The sequence below is a fragment of the Triticum aestivum genome, chromosome 3B (assembly GCF_018294505.1).
Source record: "Triticum aestivum cultivar Chinese Spring chromosome 3B, IWGSC CS RefSeq v2.1, whole genome shotgun sequence".
NCBI classification, from domain to species: domain Eukaryota; kingdom Viridiplantae; phylum Streptophyta; class Magnoliopsida; order Poales; family Poaceae; genus Triticum; species Triticum aestivum.
In genome coordinates, this window is record NC_057801.1 from 175,422,757 (window position 1) to 175,444,957 (window position 22,201).

Sequence of the window (22,201 nt, forward strand, 5' to 3'; positions counted from 1 at the left end):
TGGGTGTTGTGCAAAGAGCTTACCATGCCCAAGTGCAATGGAGGCATCGGCTTTCGCGATATGCAACACTTTAACCTTTGCTCTTTTTGGTAAACATGGTTGGATATTGGTGACCAAGCGGAACTCTTTGTGTGCCGGTGCCCTCAAAGGGCGCTACTTCCTGAGTGTGACTTTATGCAAGCCTTTGTACCGAAGACTGCTTCGACCACTTGGCGCGCCATTTATAGCTGGGAGAGGGGCACTGAAGGTCGGCTTGAACAGGTTGGGGATGAAACATAAATATCAATGTGGACAGACAAGTGGATTCCAGGAACTATTTTGATGACTCCACTATTGAAGCCAGCACATACTGCTATCGGTCTGATCTCGGACTTGATCGATGTAGGAAATTGGACTTGGCAACATCATGTAATTCGTGATACTTTCATAGCACCAGATACTATGCAATTCTCAATATCCCACTATGTCAAGGTGGTGGGGATAATTTCTACGTTGGGCATTTAAAGATGGCGCACCGTGCTCTCGTGACTCAAAAAGAGCGATCAGCTCTAGAGGAAGGGATGACTATCGGGACCTTAGCGAACAACCAACATATGTGGAACACTATTTGGAAGCTCAATGTGGTGCCTCGAGTAAGAGTTTTTTGGTGGAGAGTTCTTCACGGGATCCTCCCTGGTGAGAGTACTCTGAAAAGACGCCACATATCTGAATGAATGATATCGCGGGAGTACTAGACACGGATGGGTTGGCTCAATTCATTAGGCTTTGCGAGACTCTCATGGACTTCGAGTTGCATCTGGGAGAGGAGGACAGACCGATCTGGGCTTGGAACTCCACAGGCAAGTACACGACATCATCGGCCTATGCAATGATGTGTGAAGGGGGTCAGGTTCCAGCAAGTGGCGGCGATCTGGAAGTGCGGGGCACCTCTCTCCTGCAAAATCTTCATGTGGTTGGCAGTTTAGTACAGACTATGGACGTCAGATAGGCGAGCTCAGCGCGGCCTACAGGACTCGATATCACCATGCTACTTGTGTGAGCAGGAGGAGGACACGATGGACCACGTTATGATGCAATGCGTGTTTGCTAGGCAGGTCTGGTTCCAATGCCTCGCAATGCGTGTTTGCTAGGCAGGTCTGGTTCCAATGCCTCACTAGGGTTGGGCTCCCGCTCGAGTTGATGCCAACAGGACAAGTAAGAGTGGAAGAATGGTGGACGGCATCGAGGAAACTTATGCCCAAGATTCAACGGAAGGATTTTGACTCATTCGTCTTGCTTATCTGTTGGTGCTTGTGGAAGCAAAGGAACGGAAGAGTTTTTGGTAGGAACAGCGTATGTAATGAGTAAGGCATAATTGAGATCATATTTAGGGAGCGACATCTGTGGGCTATGGCAAGAGGGAGTGGGGTTCTACATTTTTGTGAGCAGTCCCTAATGCTTCTCGGAGAGTTGGGGTGTAGGCACGTCTTTGGTGATGCTTACTGTTTGTAATCTTTTGAAATATTCTTCTTTTCTTCTATAAAGCTAAGGTACGCCTTTGGCGTACTTTCAAAAAAAGAAAAGATGGCTCGAGGAGACTCCTTGCTTTCTATGACCAGTTTTGGCTGACTATTCTAGGAGTGCTTTTGTTTGAATAAAGCTTTCTAAATTGTTCAAAAAAAAATATGCCAGTGTACCGCACCATCCAAACTTCCGAATACGACAGCGCAAGTGGTCGATCACGATCACGATCACCCCGATGTGAAAAGAACATAAAACGGTGAGCTCCCTCCCATGGATTATCGACCACCCATTGCTGCAGGAACGCAAGATCTACCATTCCACCCTGACACCTAAAAGAAAGATATGTAGTCTTGTCGGCAAGGACTACTTCCCTGCAATTGTGTCTCCATCGCGCCGTCTCGCTTTCGATCGACGGGAAGGATAGATCAAACTCAGCTGTGTTTCCTCGACGCGTGCCAGCCGCGCGAATCGGACACCGCGTCTCCTCGTGCCTGGCCGGCGAACCGCCCGCGGGATGTACGCGACGAGGGGAGACGTGGCAAACCGTTAACGTCACCGGGGAACAAAGCCCGGCCGGCCGTACGTGCTCGCACGGAGATGTAATCCTGACCCGACCGGGCGCTGATCCTGTACACGTAGACAACGGTTCAGCTTTCGACGGATTTATGGTGTTGAAATCTAGCCAGCAGGCGGAGAATAATAGTCATTCAACCCCGACGGTGGCGAAACAATTATTAGTCAGATAGTTGAAATTTAGGCTGGTCGTAATGTAGTATCATAGCTAGTATCATGCATGCCAACTAGGCAATTTTGATGAAGTGTCATAGCATTAAATGAAGAAAGAGAGGGTGTAGTATCATATCATGATACTGTATCATATTAAATGCTATATTACTTTGTGTCATGCATAGCAATAAATAGAGTACTATATGATACTATGCATTAGGAAGGTAGTATCATACACTAGTATCATATACATGATACTAGTATATGATATTCCCCATTACAACCAGCCTTAGGCAACAGCTCACAGCTTTGTAAAACTGCCACGTAGAGTACTCCTCTAGCTGCACTACACTTGTCATGGAGTCAGCAAAAGTTTAAGACGCCGTTTCCTTTTTGGCTATATATGCATTGCTTGATACTCTCCTCGTTCATAGTACGTTGGGATCCAAGAAGAAACAAAGTAGTGATCAAAACATAACCACCACAAAAATAAGATGACTTGCCGGCGGGACAAAGTGAGAGTACAATAGACGGGTGTCTTTCAGTTTGAGGCCACTTCTGTGATCCTTTCCGGGCGTAACTAAAATATACAGTAGTATAAAGAGCACTAGATACAATGCGGACTGCTGACTCCTGTAACTTTGAGGACCTACCCAACCCAACTGTTCGTTGCCTTCGGCTGAAGAAAGAGGCTCTCCATCTGTCTGAGGTTGCGACGCTGGTCAAAAACTGACCTGGCTAAAGCACTTCCATTGGTCTGCAGTCGCAAAATCGCAGCAAAAGCTATAAGTTCATCCAAAGTTTGTCCCGTTCTATCCTGTTAACCTGAACCATCATCCTTCTAGACGGACAAGCCGATTTACACCGGTGGTTTAACTTAAGATATCGTCGCATTTGGCACTCGGCAACTAAAGTTGCCGCATGACAAAAGGAAAAACCGGCCAAGCGGCTACATGGAGCACCAATATATGGTTTCGGATCCGAAGCAGCCCTTTGCAAACTTTCCCTTTTGGGCATGACCTTAGATCAGCAGAGCACTAATGCGTTACTAGATACGATGCTGACTGGCGACTCCTTAGATATCAGGACCTTCCATAGTCTAGCTGTTCTTTGCTTCATGTTGAAGATATAGGAGTACCCTCAAAGTTCAAACTGTCTGCCGGATACACTCCACTTGTTAAAAGAAAAAAGTGGAAGCAGAAAGCAACAAACCGCAGCTTTGGGAAACACCAGCACCTTGGAGCTTCTTTTCTTCGCTTCTTGACTTGCTTGTTGCTTTGCTTATGCCCCAGTGATAAAGAATCTAGTTGTTTATGATCAAGATGGACGAGTTGAAATTTGGAATATAACAAGGATCCCTAAAGTATGTAGGAGTATAATGCAAACTGGAATCTATATTGGCTGATAAAGCATTCACCAGTTAGGAAAAGCCAATAACCATGAATTTGCCGAAGCGGCTATGACCACTGCAGGTGGCTAAATTAGCCGTTGGAACAGTATCCTTTTTTTTTCAAAAAGAAGAAGATACATGGAGCTCAGTCCTGAAAATTTATGGGCCTTGGGGCTACAAGCATGTTGATTCGTTTTAATGCACGTCCCAAAAGACCAAAAAAGCTGGATCCATGTGCATAAGTATTTAAGACAGCATTCACACTGGGATTACACAAACACTGAAAGAAGTAAATACTACTGCTGCTGCTATTCGATGTCTCAAAGGAACATAAACTGAAGCTATGCGCAATACAAGAGCATTTCATTTGCCTACGGTACATCCTGCGGCTCAGATCAAAATACTGTTGTAGTTTAATTAACTTCACAATAAAATCTAGAATGTAACTCAGCTACTACTCGTCAAATCTTCAAATGATTTTTCTGGAATAAGTCTTCGCAAACCCCATATAACTAAAGGGCACTTGATACTAGTATGGGCAATGCAGCATAGATAATGGGGACACAAAATATACTCCTAGCGCTAAACAACAGGATAGCACCATAAGTCCAAATTATATACAAACATGGTGGCTTCCGTTAGTTTGGAAAAACCTGTGCCTCTACAAGATGGAAGATTCCTACAAAACATCAAATAAAATAAAACCAAAGTAAATTCTTATTACATCAAATATATGTCAGCTGCCAAGGACAGAAGCAAGATAATATTCAAATAAGACTTACTTTCTTACTTTCTTTGCCTCCAATTGATTTTCTTCAAAGTAGTTAATATTTGATAAGAACAAGCCATACTGATCTGTATACTGGCTGGCCCAAATGGACTGACCAAAATGATGAGACCCCAGCCAACCTTAGTACACTAGCCAAAAGAGCAAAAGGCAAAATGAGTACTCTTACCATTAATGCAACAGTGCACCGTCTGCAATCAACATAACATATGAAAGTAACAACATTGTTGGAACGGATAAATGAAAGAAAAACACAATTGAGTAGGAAATTACCACAGTTAAGTTAGTGCGGAGCTGGATTGGGTGTTCGGAACTGGTAGAAATGTGGTGCAGCTTCAGTAAGCCATGATGGTTCAATGGCAATAACATTACGCATATAGTGCTTGTCAGTTGAAACAAGAGACTGGTAGACGACCCACTTCGGATTAACCCTAAAACGTCAGGGAAATGTCATGAAGTGCATAAGGAGCATTGTTCCCAAAGAAGTGCACAAGGAGCTATGCCACAAAGTCACCCAAATAAATGTCGAATATAGTAAAAAAATACTCCTGCTAAACTTACCTGAAGAGTGCGGAAGATGGATGAATGTAAACTTCTTGTGACGTCCTAATTGTTTTATACATTCCATTCTGGCCATATTCCTGTGTGGCAGAGAATGTCAGTAGGGACACCGGCAACTTACATGCAAGTTGCATATGCAGCTGATAGCTGCACTTATTTAGGATAAATCAAGAAAATTGTGCAAGGGCACATCACATAAACCACAAAAAAAAAGATAAATTTAGAGATGTATGGTAACATGAAATGAAGCTCTCGTTACACATGCTACATCCTAGAGATGCATGATAACATGAAATCTGCTCAATAATGTAGGATGTGAGTAAATACCTCCAGATGACATGAATTAGCAAACGAACCAGCAATAATGGCCTTTCTAACTGCCTGCAGAATATTGAGATAACATTGCAGTTAGCATAAGTGTGTGAAAGGTTCAACAACCTGTGGGCATTATAACAGCAGCTCGTAAAGAACTGACAGGAAGTTTTAAGCATTTTCACCAGTACATAGAATGAGTTCAAAAATAATTCTACAAGAGCAAGATACTGAAAACCACTAGAACAAACAATTGGTACAAGATAGTCGTTGAACTCTCCGTAAATGTTGATAATACCTATCAGTGAATTGTACATTGTATGCATATTCTCCTCAAATGAGGACAAACAATGCCGGATTGGAATGTCATCAAGTTCTATGCGAATCAAGCTGGATATAGTCAACCCATTTCATAATAGCATGTAATTTCCAAAAATGCATTAGCATAATAACACAATCTGAAAAGTAAATGCACTCGCATTCAGTTAAGAATATCACTGAAATGACCAACTTAATTAACAGCCAGCGGCCAAAGTGATGCTTTTAAAAGGATATACGGATCATGGGGATAAGAGTTACTACTGTTTAGGTTATTATTAATTATTATTTTGCAGAATGGCTATAGAGAACACTTGAAATTCCATGGTACGCACATAGCTTGGGTATAGCCGTATAGGTATAGCCCAGGCTTTTGTTCCAGTAATTTTGTTTGCCATTTGTTTCCATTTTGCCCTGTAAGTTTTTGTGCCTTCTCGGCGTGCTTCTCCAAATAAAAAATGTTTGATGTGTGTTCGAGAAAAAAAGCTGGAAAGATCCTACCTGCATATCTCTGTCGCAAGATTTCAGCTGTATGCCAAACCTCTTCATAACCCTGACAAGCTGTGCCCTGATTTCAATGACCTTCTTCTGCAGCAAAGACAACAAAATGTTGTTCAACAAGGAAAATACATATCTTTGAATATGTATATATTCTTAATTAAAAAGAATGGCGTCTTGTGACAAAAACAGACCAGTGCTTGGTGATTCAAAAAGTTCTTGTAACACCACTGACTAGATTTTCCAGACTGGTGAAATCCTTTGTAGATATTCAGGAACGTTACATGATCACCCTGCAGTACAACATAAAATACAAGAGTCAAGACCATTGGCAAAGATGAAAAAGAAACCAAGAGCAAATATAATTAGGGTGTCTCCAATAGTTATATGATAGTTGTTGGTAATTTTTGCCACATAGGATATGTGATGATGTGCCATAGAATAAATGAGAAAGAGATAAGTTGTATGAACTTGAACCAACAATCCTTGCACAAGCTCCAAGGTGTAAATAGAGATCAAACTTATTTATTATCTCATTTCTATTGAACAATTTAGACTATTCAAATAGTTTCCGACAACTCAAGCTATTAGAGATGCTCTTAATATGCATACTTCTGAGTTCTGACAGTTTGCACATGCATGTACAGAACACAGAGAAGGAGGCTCTTAAATAGGAACGGTGCTGGTCGTATGCATTTTCATGATCCAAGTTCTTTTTGCTCCATAACACTAATCTTGAGTTACCCAAAATCATTTGTTCTAGAACTAGCCAGTCTATCACCAGTACTCTTACTGGTTGTAAGCCCATAATAATCAATGATGAAAGCATTTAAGAAGAATAACCATTAAGGATTTTGCTGAAATCTGAAAACGAGAGAAATTGTTTAGTCTTGTCTACTTTAGGAACTTGATCATGAGTTAACTGAAATGAAACAAGGATTATACTTGGTAACATGATATTCCTCTTCTGTGGTATATGGGTATCACATTGCAGCTGGCTACGCTAAGCACCAAAATGAGTGTCAACATTAAAGGTTAAGTAGACAACTGGGTGTCGACCAGTTTGCTAGAGGCGTGCACGCGGCTGCGCGCCCAGCTCACAGCCCAATGTTCAAGCCCTGTGCTCTGTAGGGGGTGCCTTACGGTTGTCTCTACTTGATTAACAAAAAACACAATGGCTAGTCCCTGTTGGTCTAGTTTTCGAATATTAACAGCTAAGTATTCTGTAAAAAAAGCAGCAAAGTAACATCAGGGTTCCAGTGTAACTGAAGATATTAGGCAGCAAGTTAATCCTGCAAACCTCAGCAGCAGCAAACCGAAGTTTGGCCTCATCAAATTCCTTCTTCACTCCCCGCATAGAAACCCACACAGACTGTAAATTGGGGTTGTCAGAACAATTCAAAGATTAAAATAGCACAAGAAAATGAAGGGCATATCAGACACAAATCTTAACCTGAACAGATAGAAATGCTGCTATCGTCAATATCTCATCAGAGCATCCAAAATCATTTGCTGACAAGATCATTTTTGAGATCATGGGGTCCTGCAGAAAATCAAACAGTGTTATTAACAACCTCTTGATTTGAGAAGAGAACAGTATTCACCAAAATGTAAGTACACCAGATGTACATAAAAAATAGTACAAGTATAAATGTATAATAGAGTAAGCTTGCACAAGTACGGAAAGACGTGAAATCCTGCAAGTAAATGGTCAACATAGCACCATAATTTCACACGTTATCAGAGTCATTGAGCACGTTCAGCAGAGTAACTCGTGATTAAGTTGTTGTCATAAGAACTTTATGATAAGATACTATATGATGTGTGCATATGTCAAAATAATATGCAATTCTTTTGTCTGAGAGCTATAATTTCCAGTTTAGTGTGCACATGCTTGTTGAATCTTGTTAAAAAGTTTTCTTTTTCTTCAGATGTGAATATCATCACATGTTGTTGTAATCAATTGTTGAATGTGAGATGTGTATCAGTAAGAAAGTGAGCAAATATGGAGTGGGGGTTAGGAGCTGAAAAGAACTCGACTACAGTTTCTCTGGAACTTTTTTCCACCGTAGTTTTTGTGGGGCAGCTCTGGAGAAGCTGCAGCCGAGATGTGACGCCGCTATTGAGGACGCCATGCACATCTTCCTACTGTGCCCATTGGCTTCTCCCAGGTTTGGACGGCGCTCCACCCCCCCCCCCCCCCCCCCCCCCCCCCCCCCCCCCCCACCCCCCTCCATCGACATGATTTGGGATGTGGTCACCCCCCACCTCAACATTTGGCCCACGGTCGCTCTCTTCATTCTTTGGAAGCTCTGGGATGCTCACATGGTAGGAGCTGGGACCCTACCAGGTCTAGGGCGTAGGTTGTAGGGGAAGGAGGAGGCTGGACGTGGCGAAGCTCGCGGTCGCCGGCGGCAAGGCGCCGTCGTGCGCGAGAGGAAGAGGCGGCGGCGGCGCAAGAGGCGGCTAGGTTTAGGTCTCCCGGCTCCCTAAGGGAAGCCGAGCAAATAATGATTGCTTCTTACTTGATTAGATTGATTAGATTGATACATCTCCTCTCCTTGTATAGAGAGGTTTACTTGACTCCTAAGCAAACGATCCTAATAACGATAAGATAATTGGGCTAAGCCCCTAATAACGATAAGATAACTTGGGCCACAACCCACTGGGCTAAGCCCCTAATATGCCGGTCATAACACTTCTCCCCGCCTGCACAAACAGCTCGTCCTCGAGCTGTAAGGTGGGGAAGCGCTTGCTGACTCCTCGAGGTGATCAACCGGCGTCAAACACCTTCGCAACAGCTGGGGCAGCCAGGTCGGCGGCGACGGCGTCCTCCTCAATGTAGTCTGCAACCTCCAGGTAGAAGAGTCGCGGGCAGACGTGGCCGGGCATGTAGGGCTCGTCGCAGTTGAAGCACAACCCTTGGCGGCGACGCTCGAGTAGCTCGGCCGAGGTGAGCCGGCGGAACGGGCGCGCCGCGGCCGCGGCGAGGGGTGCTGCGGAAGCCTGAGCAGGCCGACCCAGCGCGGGAACCTCCGGCCAGGGTAGCGGCCCAGCGGCCCGGGACGGTGATGCCTGCTGGATGGCCCCTGCGCGGCGCTCGAACGCGCGGGCGTAGTACATGGCCGTCTGGAGATCCTGGGGTCCCCGAAGCTCCACGTCCACGCGGATGTGATCCGGAAGTCCGCCGATGAAGAGGTCGGCCCGCTGCTGTGCCGTCATGCCCGACGCATGGCATGCCAGGGCCTGGAAACGGTCGGCGAAGTCCTGAACCGTGGAGGTGAAGGGAAGGCGGCCTAGCTCTGCCAGGCGGCTCCCGCGGATCAGTGGCCCAAAACGAAGGAGGCAGAGCTCGCGAAAGTGCTCCCAAGGGGGCATGCTGCCCTCGGCCTGCTCGAGGGCGTAGTACCAGGTCTGTGCTGCGCCGCGGAGGTGGTAGGAGGCGAGCCAGGTACGCTCCGAGGCGAGGGTGCGCTGCCCGCGAAAGAACTGCTCGCACTGGTTGAGCCAGTTGAGGGGGTCTTCCGTGCCGTCATAAGTGGCGAAGTCCAATTTGGCAAACCGCGGTGGTGTCTGAGTCGGAGCCCCGTGGCCGACTGGCTCGGAGGTGCTAAGCAGCGAGGAGTGGGGCGCCCGGTCAACATGACCGTGGCCCAAGAAGTGCCCCGCTGAGCCGGAGGGGTCGCCGAACTGAAGAGTGGGCGCGGGCGGTTCTCCCGCCGATGTGTAGACGGGTGGCGGCGATGATCCGGTCAGCCAAGCCGGTATTTGGGACGGCGACTGTGGGAAGCGCACTTGCTGGATCGGGACGCCGGTCTGCTTGGGTGACCCGGGCCCCGTGCTGGGCGGTGGCGGGGCCGGCAGCTGCGGCTGCGGCGGCACGGACCCGGGTGGTGTGGTCGGGGCCGGCCACTGTGGCCAGGAAGGCGCGGCAGCGGCCGTCGATGGGCCCGGTAGCTGGAGCTGCGGCTGCCCGGACCCGGGAGGCATCGTGGGCGCGGCGATCGCCGGGGCCGGCCACTGTGGCCAGTGGGGGGCAACAGCGAGCGGCGGCTGACTAGGCTAGTGGTGGTGTAGAGGCCCGGTCGGCGCCGTGGTGGCCGCGTACCAAGGCAGGGCGGCTGGCCCGGTCGCGGCGGACGGCGGCTGACCGGGCCAGTGGTGGTGTAGGGGCCCGGTCGGCGCCGTGGTGGCCGCGTACCAGGGCAGGGCAGCTGGCCTAGTCGCGGCGGCCGGCGGCAAGGGCGGCGGCTGCCCGTAAGGCCCGGCCAGGTAGAGGTGGATGCCCTGGATGGCGGTGACGAGGCCATTAATGACTGGTGATCTCCGCCGGCACGGGGAGGGGCGGCGACTGGCCGGTGGAGGCCCCCGCGGTGGAGTCAATCGGCGCGGTGGAGAGCGGCGCTGTGGAGAGGGCGGCGGTGGTGGACAGCGGCGCGGTGGACAGCGGCGGGGTGGGCGGTGGAGCAGACATGATCGGACCCAAGCTACCTGATACCAAATTGGTAGGAGCTGGGACCCTACCAGGTCTAGGGCGTAGGTTGTAGGGGAAGGAGGGGGCTGGACGTGGCGAAGCTCGCGGTCGCCGGTGGCAAGGCGTCGTCGTGCGCGAGAGCAAGAGGCGGCGGCGGCGCAAGAGGCGGCTAGGGTTAGGTCTCCCGGCTCCCTAAGGGAAGCCGAGCAAATAATGATTGCTTCTTACTTGATTAGATTGATACATCTCCTCTCCTTATATAGAGAGGTTTACTTGACTCCTAAGCAAACGATCCTAATAACCATAAGATAATAGGGCTAAGCCCCTAATAACGATAAGATAACTTGGGCCACAACCCACTAGGCTAAGCCCCTAATATGCCGGTCATAACATCACAGCAGTAGGGTAAAAATGAGACCCCCTGCATCAATGTAATTCTTACAAACATTATTTCGGATTTACACTCTTTGGTTGGGTAGATTTAGATTGCGTCAACAGAAGGCTGCCACCATGTCATGACGTCTATACCTCTCCTCACGCACCACTGTAAACTTGGTCACCAGTGACTCTTTTGAGTAATGCATCCAAGTGGGGATGATCCCCCCCCCACCCACCCACCCACACACCCCAGGTGGCGCAACCTGCGCCTGGGATGGTCTCCTACATCTTGCATCTTCGGCACTGACGTGAGCTCAGATCCTAGACCCATATATGTTGACACAAACATCCATACCGATTGCCATCGCGTCAAGAATCCGCTTGCCAGATGCTGAGTTGACCAGCAGTGACGATAGGAGGCGGTGGCTGATAAGGTTTGGACCTGATGGCTCGTAAAGGACGGAGGTGGCCAGCATCAGCATTGATCGCCTTAAGGGTGCGGCGACAGAGCAGATGGAATCATGGGGGTGGGGCTGCTTGGAGGACGATGGGGAAGCAAGGGACCACAGAAAGACTTCAGCTGCTTTTAAGTTTGTTTCATAGCTGAGATGGACATGGAATTGCTTTTATACGATGATTCTACAGGCCTAAAATCAAAGTAACGGGAGGAGGGGAACCACAGAAAAAATAATGATTCAACGGGAAAAACGATCTCGACAGTGGCGCCCAGAGAAAATCAAGAAAATTTGCTGTTGCAGGATGAGGGGTTTGACAAATAGTGTGGGATGGAAAAAACGTGGGATTATTGAAAGTCCACATGTCTGGTTTGTGAAGGGAGAGAGGGTGTGGACGAACGACCACTCTTTAATAGCAAAGACACTTAAATTACTATTTGAACATAAATGGCAAGGCAAAAATATATCAGCAACATTCATGTATATATATATATATATCATGCATACCTTTTTTTTTCTATTCGAATTACTGTTTCACTCAGGTCACACCAACCTTAATTATGTCCTATCTAAATTTGAGTATCTTTCATCATATGAGTATATGGCATAAATAATTAATTCAACCACGATTACTTTATCATGCTATGTTTGTAGACTGAGATCTAGCACCATTCTAGGTAGTCGCTACTCGCTACATGATTTTGGTAAACCACAAGTCCAAATTCTGAGCCACTGCAGTTACCGTCAAATGGGTTGTGACAATTTTTCTCGGAGAACTGGCATGTCACTGGTTGGAATTTGTACTTTTCACGCAAGATTTGTATGCTTGTGCAATTCTTTGCGAGAAGTATAGCATTAAATTCTGGTATTATTTTAGAGATAAACTGCCAAAGTAAGGCTGGCTAGCGAAATTTCGTAACTCGCACATCTCAAACTCAGGAACAAATTGATTTGACTCGGCTGTCATGACAGGACTGCCTCATTAGTCAATACTACAGCAAGATTTACCCCTAGAACTAGTTCAAGTAGCCAACTGTAAAATGTTCTTGAAGAAACAAGAATAGGTATCAGAAAAAAAAAAGTAGTAGATACACATACCAGAGGCATCTCAGCAACTTGGAAACCAATGGGAACTGTTAGTTTGGCATCTTCATCAAGGATTCCTAGTGAAAATAGAATTTCGAGAGCCCGGATCATTGCCTCTGGTGATGGAGAAGCTGGCCAATCAAATCCCAAGATGTTGTCTATGCCTAGCGCTTTCAACTGCCATCCCAGAACATAATAAATGACGTGTTACGTAATACTCGTAAATCTTCTATTATGTGCAAAAACCTCAAGAAGATTCCACATCATATATGTCAGGAAATTAGATCAATCATATTCAATTTAAAGAACATGTTTCAGTGCATACTTTTTGGAAAGAAATGTTGAGAGTGCCTCCTATGAATTAGTACATTTTTGTAGGCAGCTGCGGCATTTTCCAGGTTTCATGACTCAGCAAGTCAAGTGTAAAAGTGAATCATGCTGCATTGTCAAAATATGGCAATTATACATGATGCAGGGAACCGACACAGTATTTATAAGACAAACGCCCAAGAATTGTCAAAGTTAACAATAAATGCATAATATATATCTATGCACGATTTTAAACACCATTGATTTAGAGATGTGAAGACAAGCTCTAAAATTAATGTGCTGATGAACATGAGAGGTACTACTGTATATATTAATTAGTTTATAGTGATAGTGTTTTAGAGTATTCAATGTGCTAATTTTCTAGTAGTAATAATTAAGTCTTCACAATGACTGTATCTTACTTTGGAAACTGCCAATTGGCATATCCAAATTTTAATACATGAGTAAAAAGAATTCATATTACTCGGTATGAAACAATATGTCATGCATATGTGTACATATATATAAAATAGTTGACCAGCATATAAGGCCACAAACTGCGTAAATTGTTTTTCGGTTCCAGGGCTCTAGTGAGCCATATTTTTCAACAAAAAAGTTGAAAAGAAAATATCCAAGTGTAAAAATATATGGCATGTACATATAGATACGATCTATGTACCTATAATTTTTCATTTAATACGTGTTTTTATGCATGTGTACACAAGTAAAACATATGCGTGGACGTGAAAATAGCAAACAGTACATGTATTGTTTGTTACTATAAATCCACGAATTTGTCTTTTTTGTGCAGCTCGCATGTTATACTTTTCTAATGGAATTTTACATATATGTAAATACATCTATATATACATATGGGATGGTTTTCAGAATCTTTTGACACTTTTAAATATGAATTTTGAGTTTTTCAAGAAAAAAAGGCTCACTGGAACTCGGGATCCAAAATGCCTCACTCCACAAACTGACATAAGTTCCCTTGTATGACATAAGCACCAAAAGGTAGGGTGAATGGATGATTATAACATTCAGCAAAAACCGTTCAGTTTGAAATACTGGTGCACTAATATGTTAATAACTGCAAGCTATGGTAAGTATATGACATCTACTTATTTATTTGCAATGTAACTAAAGGAATCATGAAATGGATGAGCCAAGATACCTGTATTATGCAGGAAACAAGGTTAGACCTTTGCATTTCTGGAATGCCATCTGACTGCATTTCATTTAGGTAATATTCCTCTGTGTAAAGCCTGCAGGAGATATTAGCTTATAAGATGCACAAAGTGGTTAAATATCTCACCAAGGAGAATAATATTACAGTATGCAGAGTACTGGATCTTCAGAATTTAATACGAGGGTGTTTGGTTGGACTTTTATTTGGCTTTTTCACTTTGGCTTATAAGACAAAGAAGCGCGGTGCTTTTTTGGCTTATATTGTCTTTAAAGCACCTTATAAGCCAAAAAAAACACCCATTTAGGTGCTTTTTTGGCTTATAAGCCAAAGTGAAAAGGCCAATTAACAGCCCAAGCAAACACCCCCTACATGAAAGTTTGGCTTTCAAAAAATTCAAAACTAAGTGTGTTAAAAAGAAACACTGTAGTAAAGAAAAAAGCATTCAGCAAAGAAACTACTTGAGTTGAGAACTAGGAATTGTGAAAATGGAACAGCATAATAAATCAAGGACTGGCATGAAAGAGGAGACATAGAGTAACAAATCCAACACTTCAATAACAATACTGCTCGACATACCTAAAGCATTTCCCAGGTCGTACCCTTCCAGCTCTGCCTGCTCGTTGCCTTGCAGAAGCTTTCGATATTGGTGCGACAACTAGACTCTCTAGGTCAGAAATCTGCACAACAAGGCATAAGAGTTAAGCTACAACAAATAAGACTAAACATGGAAAAAAGAACTACACCAAAAAGTTTGATCTCAGATTTAACCGCCCTTAGCTTAATGAGTGGGAGACTTGGGGTAAATGACACAATGCCTGAATGTGTTGACATCGAAGTATGTCATAAATATAGAGATGGATAAGGATTAACTCATCTGGATTAATTTTACAAATATAGGTCTGTACTGGATTACCAAATCAAGGATTTTCTGATGGATGTACAAGGCACTATTCAAAGATCATTGCAGCCATTCAAGTTTCAAGATTCACAAAGAAACACTATGAAGAAGAAATAAAAGTAAAGCTGCATGTCCAGGTCAGCCAGATTGAAGTACTGCAATGGAACAGTAGAATGTACCGGGTTATAACACTTCTGCTTGGAAAATCCACTATCAACAACGTACACCACCCCCTGCACAATTTAGAGAAAATCAGTCACAGTCAAATATCACATTTATTAGAAAAGACATGCAGTACCTCCAGAGTCAATGATGTCTCAGCAATGTTTGTTGATATCACAACTTTTCTTTTCCCTTTCGAAGTAGGAGCAAAGATGAGATCCTAGAAAGCCAACGAATACTAAATAGTGTCAACATGGAGTGCCAAGTATATTTTCTTATAGCACTACTGAGGAGTGAGGACCACTTACTTGGTCTCCCCGTGGAAGGCCAGAGTACAAGGGCAAAATCACCAAATCTGAGAATCAAAGCAATTTGAATGTATTAGAAAAGACAATTTACTATCACAAGCTGATAACAAAATTGGCAAGGACCAGACATCCATTCCAAGAACAACATATTTCATTGTTCATTCGGAAAAAAGAATTACCGAAATAGTGTTTTCCCAGATGTTGAATTTCATCATTTAGCAACTTAAGAGCAGCATCTATGTCATCCTGGCCAGTTAAAAACACCAAAATATCCCCTGGTGGTTCCTGCAGATATTGGTTACTGAGTGAAGATAAAAGAAAGGTATCCAGTATTGGATGATTGGAAGAGTAATTTTTCCTTCAAAATGGAAATAGGATATAAAAAGAAAATATGGAAATAGACACTACCACTATGCTACACAGATGAATGCTGATAGCTCCAAATTCACCTCAAAGACTACAACATTATCAACAGAAGCAGAATATGTACATTTATGTGAGGACATCGATCATATCAGCTTTGCCTTCTGTCTGAAGTTATAAACTAATGTTGAGAAGTGAGGCAGCTGATATGTATTATTTGAGCTTCAATGCTTACAAGATTGAGTATGCAACTGCCCACGAACTTCTGCTGAACTCACAGAGTAGTGAAAACAATTGGCATCCACCCATAACTAAGTATTGGTAAAGTTTAAATTAGCTGCAGTCAATGTTCAGGAAATTGTTAACTGGTAGCTGCTCGGTTGGCTGGCAGTAGGGGATTAATAGACTAATCGGACAGTTAATCTGCCAATTAACCAATTAATCAATTAATCGATCGATTTATCAGCTTACCGGTTACTTGGTGACCCTAGGAGTAAGGATTAACCGGCAAGTTGAGTGGTTAATCGGACGAATTCTTGAACAGGGGCTGCAGTGCAGCATCTAAATCTGAATACACTTACTATTTGTTTCATTACGAAGCATAGCATATGAGACCTAAATAATAACTGCGAGTGACATGATGCAACGAATCAATGGACCAGAAAAATCAAGTGTAATCTCGGACATACAGAAAACCAAAAGTTCCCAAATGATCAAATGCATTCCAAGAAGCATAATACTAACCTATATGGATTCTATTATTTGATACACAGCACAAAACAACTAACCTTTTCGTGAATAATAAGAACAGTATTCACAGCAGCCTGTAAGTAGTCTGAGACAGGCTCTTCCAGATAATGAGTTTCTACTGTGTATCCTCTACCCTGTAGAAGTGGAACCAAATTACTCTCATCAATGAGGAGACCCATTCACCATCTATATATTTCAGCCACAAGGGAAACATACTTCAACAGAAAGTATAGCAGGTTCTGGATTTGGCAAACCATCAGCAGGCTTGAGCAACGAATTCTTCCGCCTGCGCATGAAAGAAGATTCAAGATCAGGCCCTAACTAACTTCGAGTGCATATTGAGTTAACAACTGTATCTTAACAATTAGGTATTATAGATGTTATATATTATTCTATTATTCTATAAACTTGGTCAAGCTTAACAAAGTTTGACTTAGGAAACTTATATGGCTTATATGTTGGGAAGGAGAGAGTACCACATAGTAATTTCGTGAACAATGTAAGCCATGATGTTACCAAAAATTGGGAATAATTCGCTACCATGGTCGATGGCTTGGCTGAAGATGTCTTATAGGTTTTACTATAGTTTTTTTTTTAGATTAGGTTTTACTATAGTTGAAAAGCAATTGTTGCTTCTTTACTGGTTTACTATATAGTTAAAAGGCAATTGTGCTTCTTTACATAGACCATCTTTCTGACTACATCACTTTCTTGAGGATTTCCTGGTAGTCGAACTGCACTTCTTTTCCTTGCGGAAGTTACACATGGCAGCGAATTGCAAAAATGAAAGGATATGAAACAAGTTCTTACAGACAGGGACCGACCTATTGCTGAAAAAGGTTGACATTGATCTTGCTTCAATTGTTGCAGAGGAAATGATTAGGCGCAACTCTGGCCGACGGCGTTGAATCTGGTCGATTCATGTAAAGAAACATGCAAAGCGGGAAACTAAATATTATTAACAGATGACTTGAAGAGAAACCAGACTTGCGGATTCGAAATTGCAAACCTTTTTCAGGAGTCCCAGCAATATGTCGGTTGAAATGGATCTTTCATGAGCTTCATCTATCATAATGACACTAATAAAACAGAAAAACATGGATTAGTATGAGAATAATGTAAAACCAGTATGGAACCGTCCAACTGAAAAAGGTGTTTTTACTCCACTACGATTATCGCCACAAATGAGTAATCACAATAACGACATAAATTGGATCAAACATGACATGTCACAATTTGGACTGCCAGCTTAAAAGGTCATATTAATATTGAGGGTCATAACATGGTACCTATATTTGCTCAGAAGAGGATCTTCCATCATTTCTCTAATCAGTACCCCATCTGTGAGAAATTTGATCATAGTCATGCCCTGTCAAACCGTGCATGGCATAAGCAGAGTATATAGGGCATGAAACCCATTAAACCGAAAAGGATGCTGTAGAAGTCAGATAAAGAAAATCAGTGCAAGGAGAGAAACCTAGATCATACCGGGTTTGTTTCATCCTCAAATCTTATTGTATATCCCACTTCTTCTCCAAGTTTCACACCAACTTCTTCAGCTACTCTTGATGCAACCGTCTGTTCAAAATTATTAAGATGGGTTGAAAAGGAAAGTGATAAAAAAAGACAGGGATCTATAAATGTAGTCTAAGAACAGAAAAGAAAAATTGGAACATAAGAAAATTAGTAGAGCAACGCAGTAAAATTTTCATTCAGCTACCATCCTCTAAGCAGTACAGATATGGTTCTATCAGCTGCTTCTCTGTAATAGGATGCCACAAAATCACTGTCGGACCACAAAAATAAGTTTTCAGCTCACCAACGGCTAGGTCTCAAAAGGGCCAGCTGGATAAACCTCCATGGCTGAGAAAGTCCAGGCTTATCTCTCCGTAATAAATAAAATTTCTTAGATCCATATTGTTAGGATTTGATTTGCTACAAATTTAGCATGGACTTGGAGCTGTATCTAAAGAGAGGTAGAATGTGATAGGAGAACATCCGGAAGTAATACAGAAACTTGCTCTAGATAATTAACTAAGAGCCTTACTCGGCTACTCGCCATGCTACGGACGTACCCAAAAAAATAATCTGGTGCATGTTCTCATCACTCATCAGATGGTAAAAAGAGAGACCTAGTATTGCATAGCATTTAGAGAAGGATACACGGATGAACATTTGAACATTTGATACCTGCACAGCCAATCTTCTTGGCTGGGTGCAACCTATAAGTCGACCGCCCTCAGCCCAACCAGCCTCCTTGAGATACTAGTTCAAAATACAATGAAGTTAGAAATTCAAGTAAGATGATGAGATAGGCAATAGACAGAAGAGTATTGACGTGTGTGGCTTACATTCTTTCAAATAATATAAAATCAGCATTTTTCACCAACCAAACTAAATTTTCCGTTCAACCTTCAAATATGTATGTTGAAATTCAGAAACTGGAGCAGATCCGGAGTAAATTCAAATATATGATAGGTCTCAGTTCAGCCTGGAGTCAAATTTTAATGTCAAACAATATCCAGAATAAATTACAAAGATAGGTCTCAGTTCAGCCTGCCTTTATGGAACCTTTCAAGCCAAATTGAATGTTTGTTACGATACAAACTCTTATGTGATAGGAAGCGTGCGTTACTGCTCTCAGCGTAGATCTCTTTTTTCCTCTTGAAAAATTGAAGTCATGAAAAGTGACCAGGTGCTACAGCACCCTAAATGACCAAGACTCTGGATAACTTTTTAAATATTTTTTGTATTGATTTAAGCGCTAGAAAAAAATGATTGCATGATTGTGCCCACCATTGAATTTGCATTGTATTGATACATTCTCCCTATAAATGAACACATATTACCGTGACAGTTGCCAAATAGGCCATAAATATGCCAACACAGCAGCCATATAAATTATTTGCCAGATACTCCCTCTGTAAACTAATATAAGAGCGTTTGGATCACTACATTAGTAATCTAAACGCTCTTATATTAGTTTACAGAGGGAGTAGTAGCTTGAGAAAAAACAGAACTTTAGCTGGAGAGTAATACTTCAAGTGAAGAGCCAAATTTTGTACCAGTTATGAGAGTCAAAAAATAATGCAAATTATTGGCGGACGAAATATGAGCAGGAGGTAAGTGTAAACTTCATGAAGAACTACTGATAGGTATGCAGGTACGTTGTGATCTAGAAATCCAGAAAAAATATTTGGTGAAGTTGTAAACAGTGTTTCGCCTCTCGTTACTTTTATTCTGTCCCCTCGCTCCTCTTCTCTGATAATGGCGGTAGGTGTCATCCCTAAGCCATCATTCATGCTTACTATCCTACTGCGAGAATTAGTGTTTATGTTGATATATATTGCTAGGATGTGGGCACACAAGAATGGTCACAAGATACATACCAACCAGAGGCCTCAATCAAATGCAGAAAGGAGGAACCGTCACTACTACAAATATAAGCCAAAGCCCGTGATCTCCCCCCAGTCAGTAATCCAGAGCATAGAGCATAGTAAACGTAAGATCCTTGTTCGAATCAAAACAGAACAACCACCAAATACAACACCAATGATACACACTATCGATTGAGCACTTCACGCGTACACGCGCACCAGTTGTTCGGCCGAATGTCCCCCCGACAGAGCGCAGCGCAGAAACAAATTTTCAAATGATCTACGGACGCCACTGACCGTACGACAGAAAATTGCATTGAGGAACGTACCTGAGGGATCTGCGTGGACTTGCCGCTACCCGTCTCGCCGACGATGATGGTCGTGGCATGCCGCTCCACCAGGTAGAGGATGGCCTTGCGGTACTTGTACACCGGCAGCCGCTGCCTCAGCCTCTCCAAGGACGCGTACCCGAAGCTACCACCAAGCAAAACAGAGGCAGCAGCACCCGGACACAAGTTTAGGAACCTCAGGTAGGGGAGCACGAAGGCGAAGGGGAAGGAGACAGAGGGTTTAGGGTTTGGGGGGCGCACCCGGAGGAGGAGGAGGAAGCGTTGGTGTTGGTCGGGAGGAAGAGTACGCCGCCCTCCTCGTCGTCGACGAGCGAGGCGCTCGGCTTCTCCGACCCCGGTCTCCAGAACCTCGACATGGCCGCCGGTTCGGGTGGCTTGGAGATGGCGGGGGTGGCCGGTGGGGTTGGAGAGGAAAGCGGGACAGAGAGAAAGCTCTCTGGGTCCGTCCATTGGTGGTTGTTCTAGTGGGCTTTAGAGGCCGTCGCTGATGGGCTGCATTGTCACTGCGGGACACTTTGATTTCCTCATTCACAACACCTTTTTTCCCCCTATCTATCTACTATCTACTATCTACTATCTATTATCTATCTATCTACTATCTACTACCCTTATAAAAACACGAGAGGGCGGAGAACCTGCAATCCGATGGTCTACATCCCTCCAGCCTACTAAACGTGTTTTATGGTTTAATTACCCACCATGCCATTGGATTAATCTACTATCTATCTACTTACCACTGCGCCGTCTAACGATCTAACAAAATCTCCCCTTGCTAAAGAAACCCGGTACCCCGCTACCGCTCGCCCCTCTCTCGCACGCCTCTTTCTCTCTCGCACGCCCCTTCTGGCCAATCTCTCGACCACGCCCCCGCTCGGCCCCTTTGGCCAACCGCTCGCCCTGCCGCCGCTCGGCCCCTTCTCGCCAACCGCTCGCCCCGCCGCCGCTCGGCCCCGCCACCGCCCCGCGAACGGCTGCTCCGATCAACATCGACAGTTTCACGGCGGGCTATTCGGCGGCGGGAGGATTCGCGGCGTGCTGGGTGGTCTCGGCGTCGGATGCCATCGCGCGGGTTGCCGCCTCTGCTGCCGCTCTCCGATCCTCCTGCTTCGACCGACCCCTCACAGGGGTTGTCCTTCTCCTTGCCGCGACATCTTCCTCCCCAATTCACTTCCTCTTCCCACCTGGTTGATTATTGATTATTAACTTCTCGGTTCTTACAGTCCTGGTGGTGAGGATGCAGAGTGATGTGGTGAGGAGCAACAGTTGCAGAGCATTAGCACCGCAGCCATTCAGTTCTATGGTGGTGAAGTGCACACACGGACGAGGAAAGGAACGCATATAGAAGCTCATGTATTTGTTATCTTAGTCCCTGAATCATTATTCCTGTCCCGAAACTACTCGATGTCCAATACTTTGGTGCCTGACCACGGTACGTGTACAGTTCAGTGGGTGTTCTACATTTTTTCACAAGCATTGATGGTTAAATAGCAGCATCGTACAAAATTAGACGAATACTTCATGTGTATACTAGCATTCTTTATATCCCATCTTTTTTCCACCAAAAAATTCAACATTTATGCATGGTGATGGAAAGTAATTTAATTATAGTCCTGGTATATAGTTTATATTTCAGGAGGCTAGAAATTTATTTATATTCCGTGGAGTCTAGAGAATTATTTTCTATTCTGTGGAGGCTACAGTTTCTTTTAATATTCTCACTTTCCCATGGGAAGTAAACAATTGTTTCCTGCACCAAAACTCTTCTAGGGAATCATCGAAATTGTCAAAATTGTATCGTACTCATATAAAATGAACTCAGAATCTTTGGCTGGGTTCATCTTTGCACTGCTGTTTGTAATGATGTTGAAAGCTGAGTAATACAAGTTTTACCCACAGAAAGAAAGAATGTGAGCTCCTTAAAAGCATTATAATGCCAATTTTTTGCCATTCTTACTCTTATATTCATGCAATGTTGATTTATGTTCTTATTGATCATTGGATGGA

General features: G+C 43.9%; 1 protein-coding gene across 2 annotated transcripts; it reads right to left on the reverse strand.

The window, feature by feature from the left end:
* Window positions 1-3,829: 3,829 nt before the first annotated feature.
* On the reverse strand, window positions 3,830-20,629 carry LOC123069235 (probable pre-mRNA-splicing factor ATP-dependent RNA helicase DEAH9). Of its 2 annotated transcripts, none has more exons than XM_044492034.1 (25): window positions 20,438-20,629; window positions 20,177-20,321; window positions 18,661-18,735; window positions 17,959-18,048; window positions 17,760-17,839; window positions 17,480-17,549; window positions 17,295-17,380; window positions 16,687-16,756; window positions 16,509-16,604; window positions 15,537-15,642; window positions 15,358-15,404; window positions 15,186-15,269; window positions 15,067-15,120; window positions 14,566-14,666; window positions 13,975-14,065; window positions 12,501-12,665; window positions 7,549-7,638; window positions 7,396-7,467; window positions 6,290-6,388; window positions 6,099-6,185; window positions 5,295-5,348; window positions 4,968-5,047; window positions 4,680-4,837; window positions 4,410-4,537; window positions 3,830-4,298 (listed from the first exon to the last, which is right to left on the reverse strand). In XM_044492034.1, the coding sequence occupies exons 1-23, from the start codon at window positions 20,551-20,553 to the stop codon at window positions 4,690-4,692; spliced, it is 2,106 nt and encodes a 701-aa protein (XP_044347969.1). In that variant the 5' UTR covers window positions 20,554-20,629; the 3' UTR covers window positions 3,830-4,298; window positions 4,410-4,537; window positions 4,680-4,689. The 2 variants fall into 2 exon arrangements, with proteins under 2 accessions (XP_044347969.1, XP_044347968.1); XM_044492033.1 differs by having other exon boundaries at window positions 4,402-4,537.
* Window positions 20,630-22,201: the final 1,572 nt, after the last annotated feature.

What these genes read in the sequence shown, in the direction of transcription:
- LOC123069235 (XM_044492034.1), bottom strand. Translation starts at nt 20,553, where the DNA reads ATGTCGAGGTTCTGGAGACCGGGGTCGGAGAAGCCGAGCGCCTCGCTC. An exon ending in TTCTTATTATTCACGAAAAG is followed by an intron (nt 15,643 to 16,508) that starts GTTAGTTGTTTT and finishes CAATATCTGCAG; the next exon opens with GAACCACCAGGGGATATTTT. An exon ending in CCATCTTCCGCACTCTTCAG is followed by an intron (nt 4,838 to 4,967) that starts GTAAGTTTAGCA and finishes CTGACGTTTTAG; the next exon opens with GGTTAATCCGAAGTGGGTCG.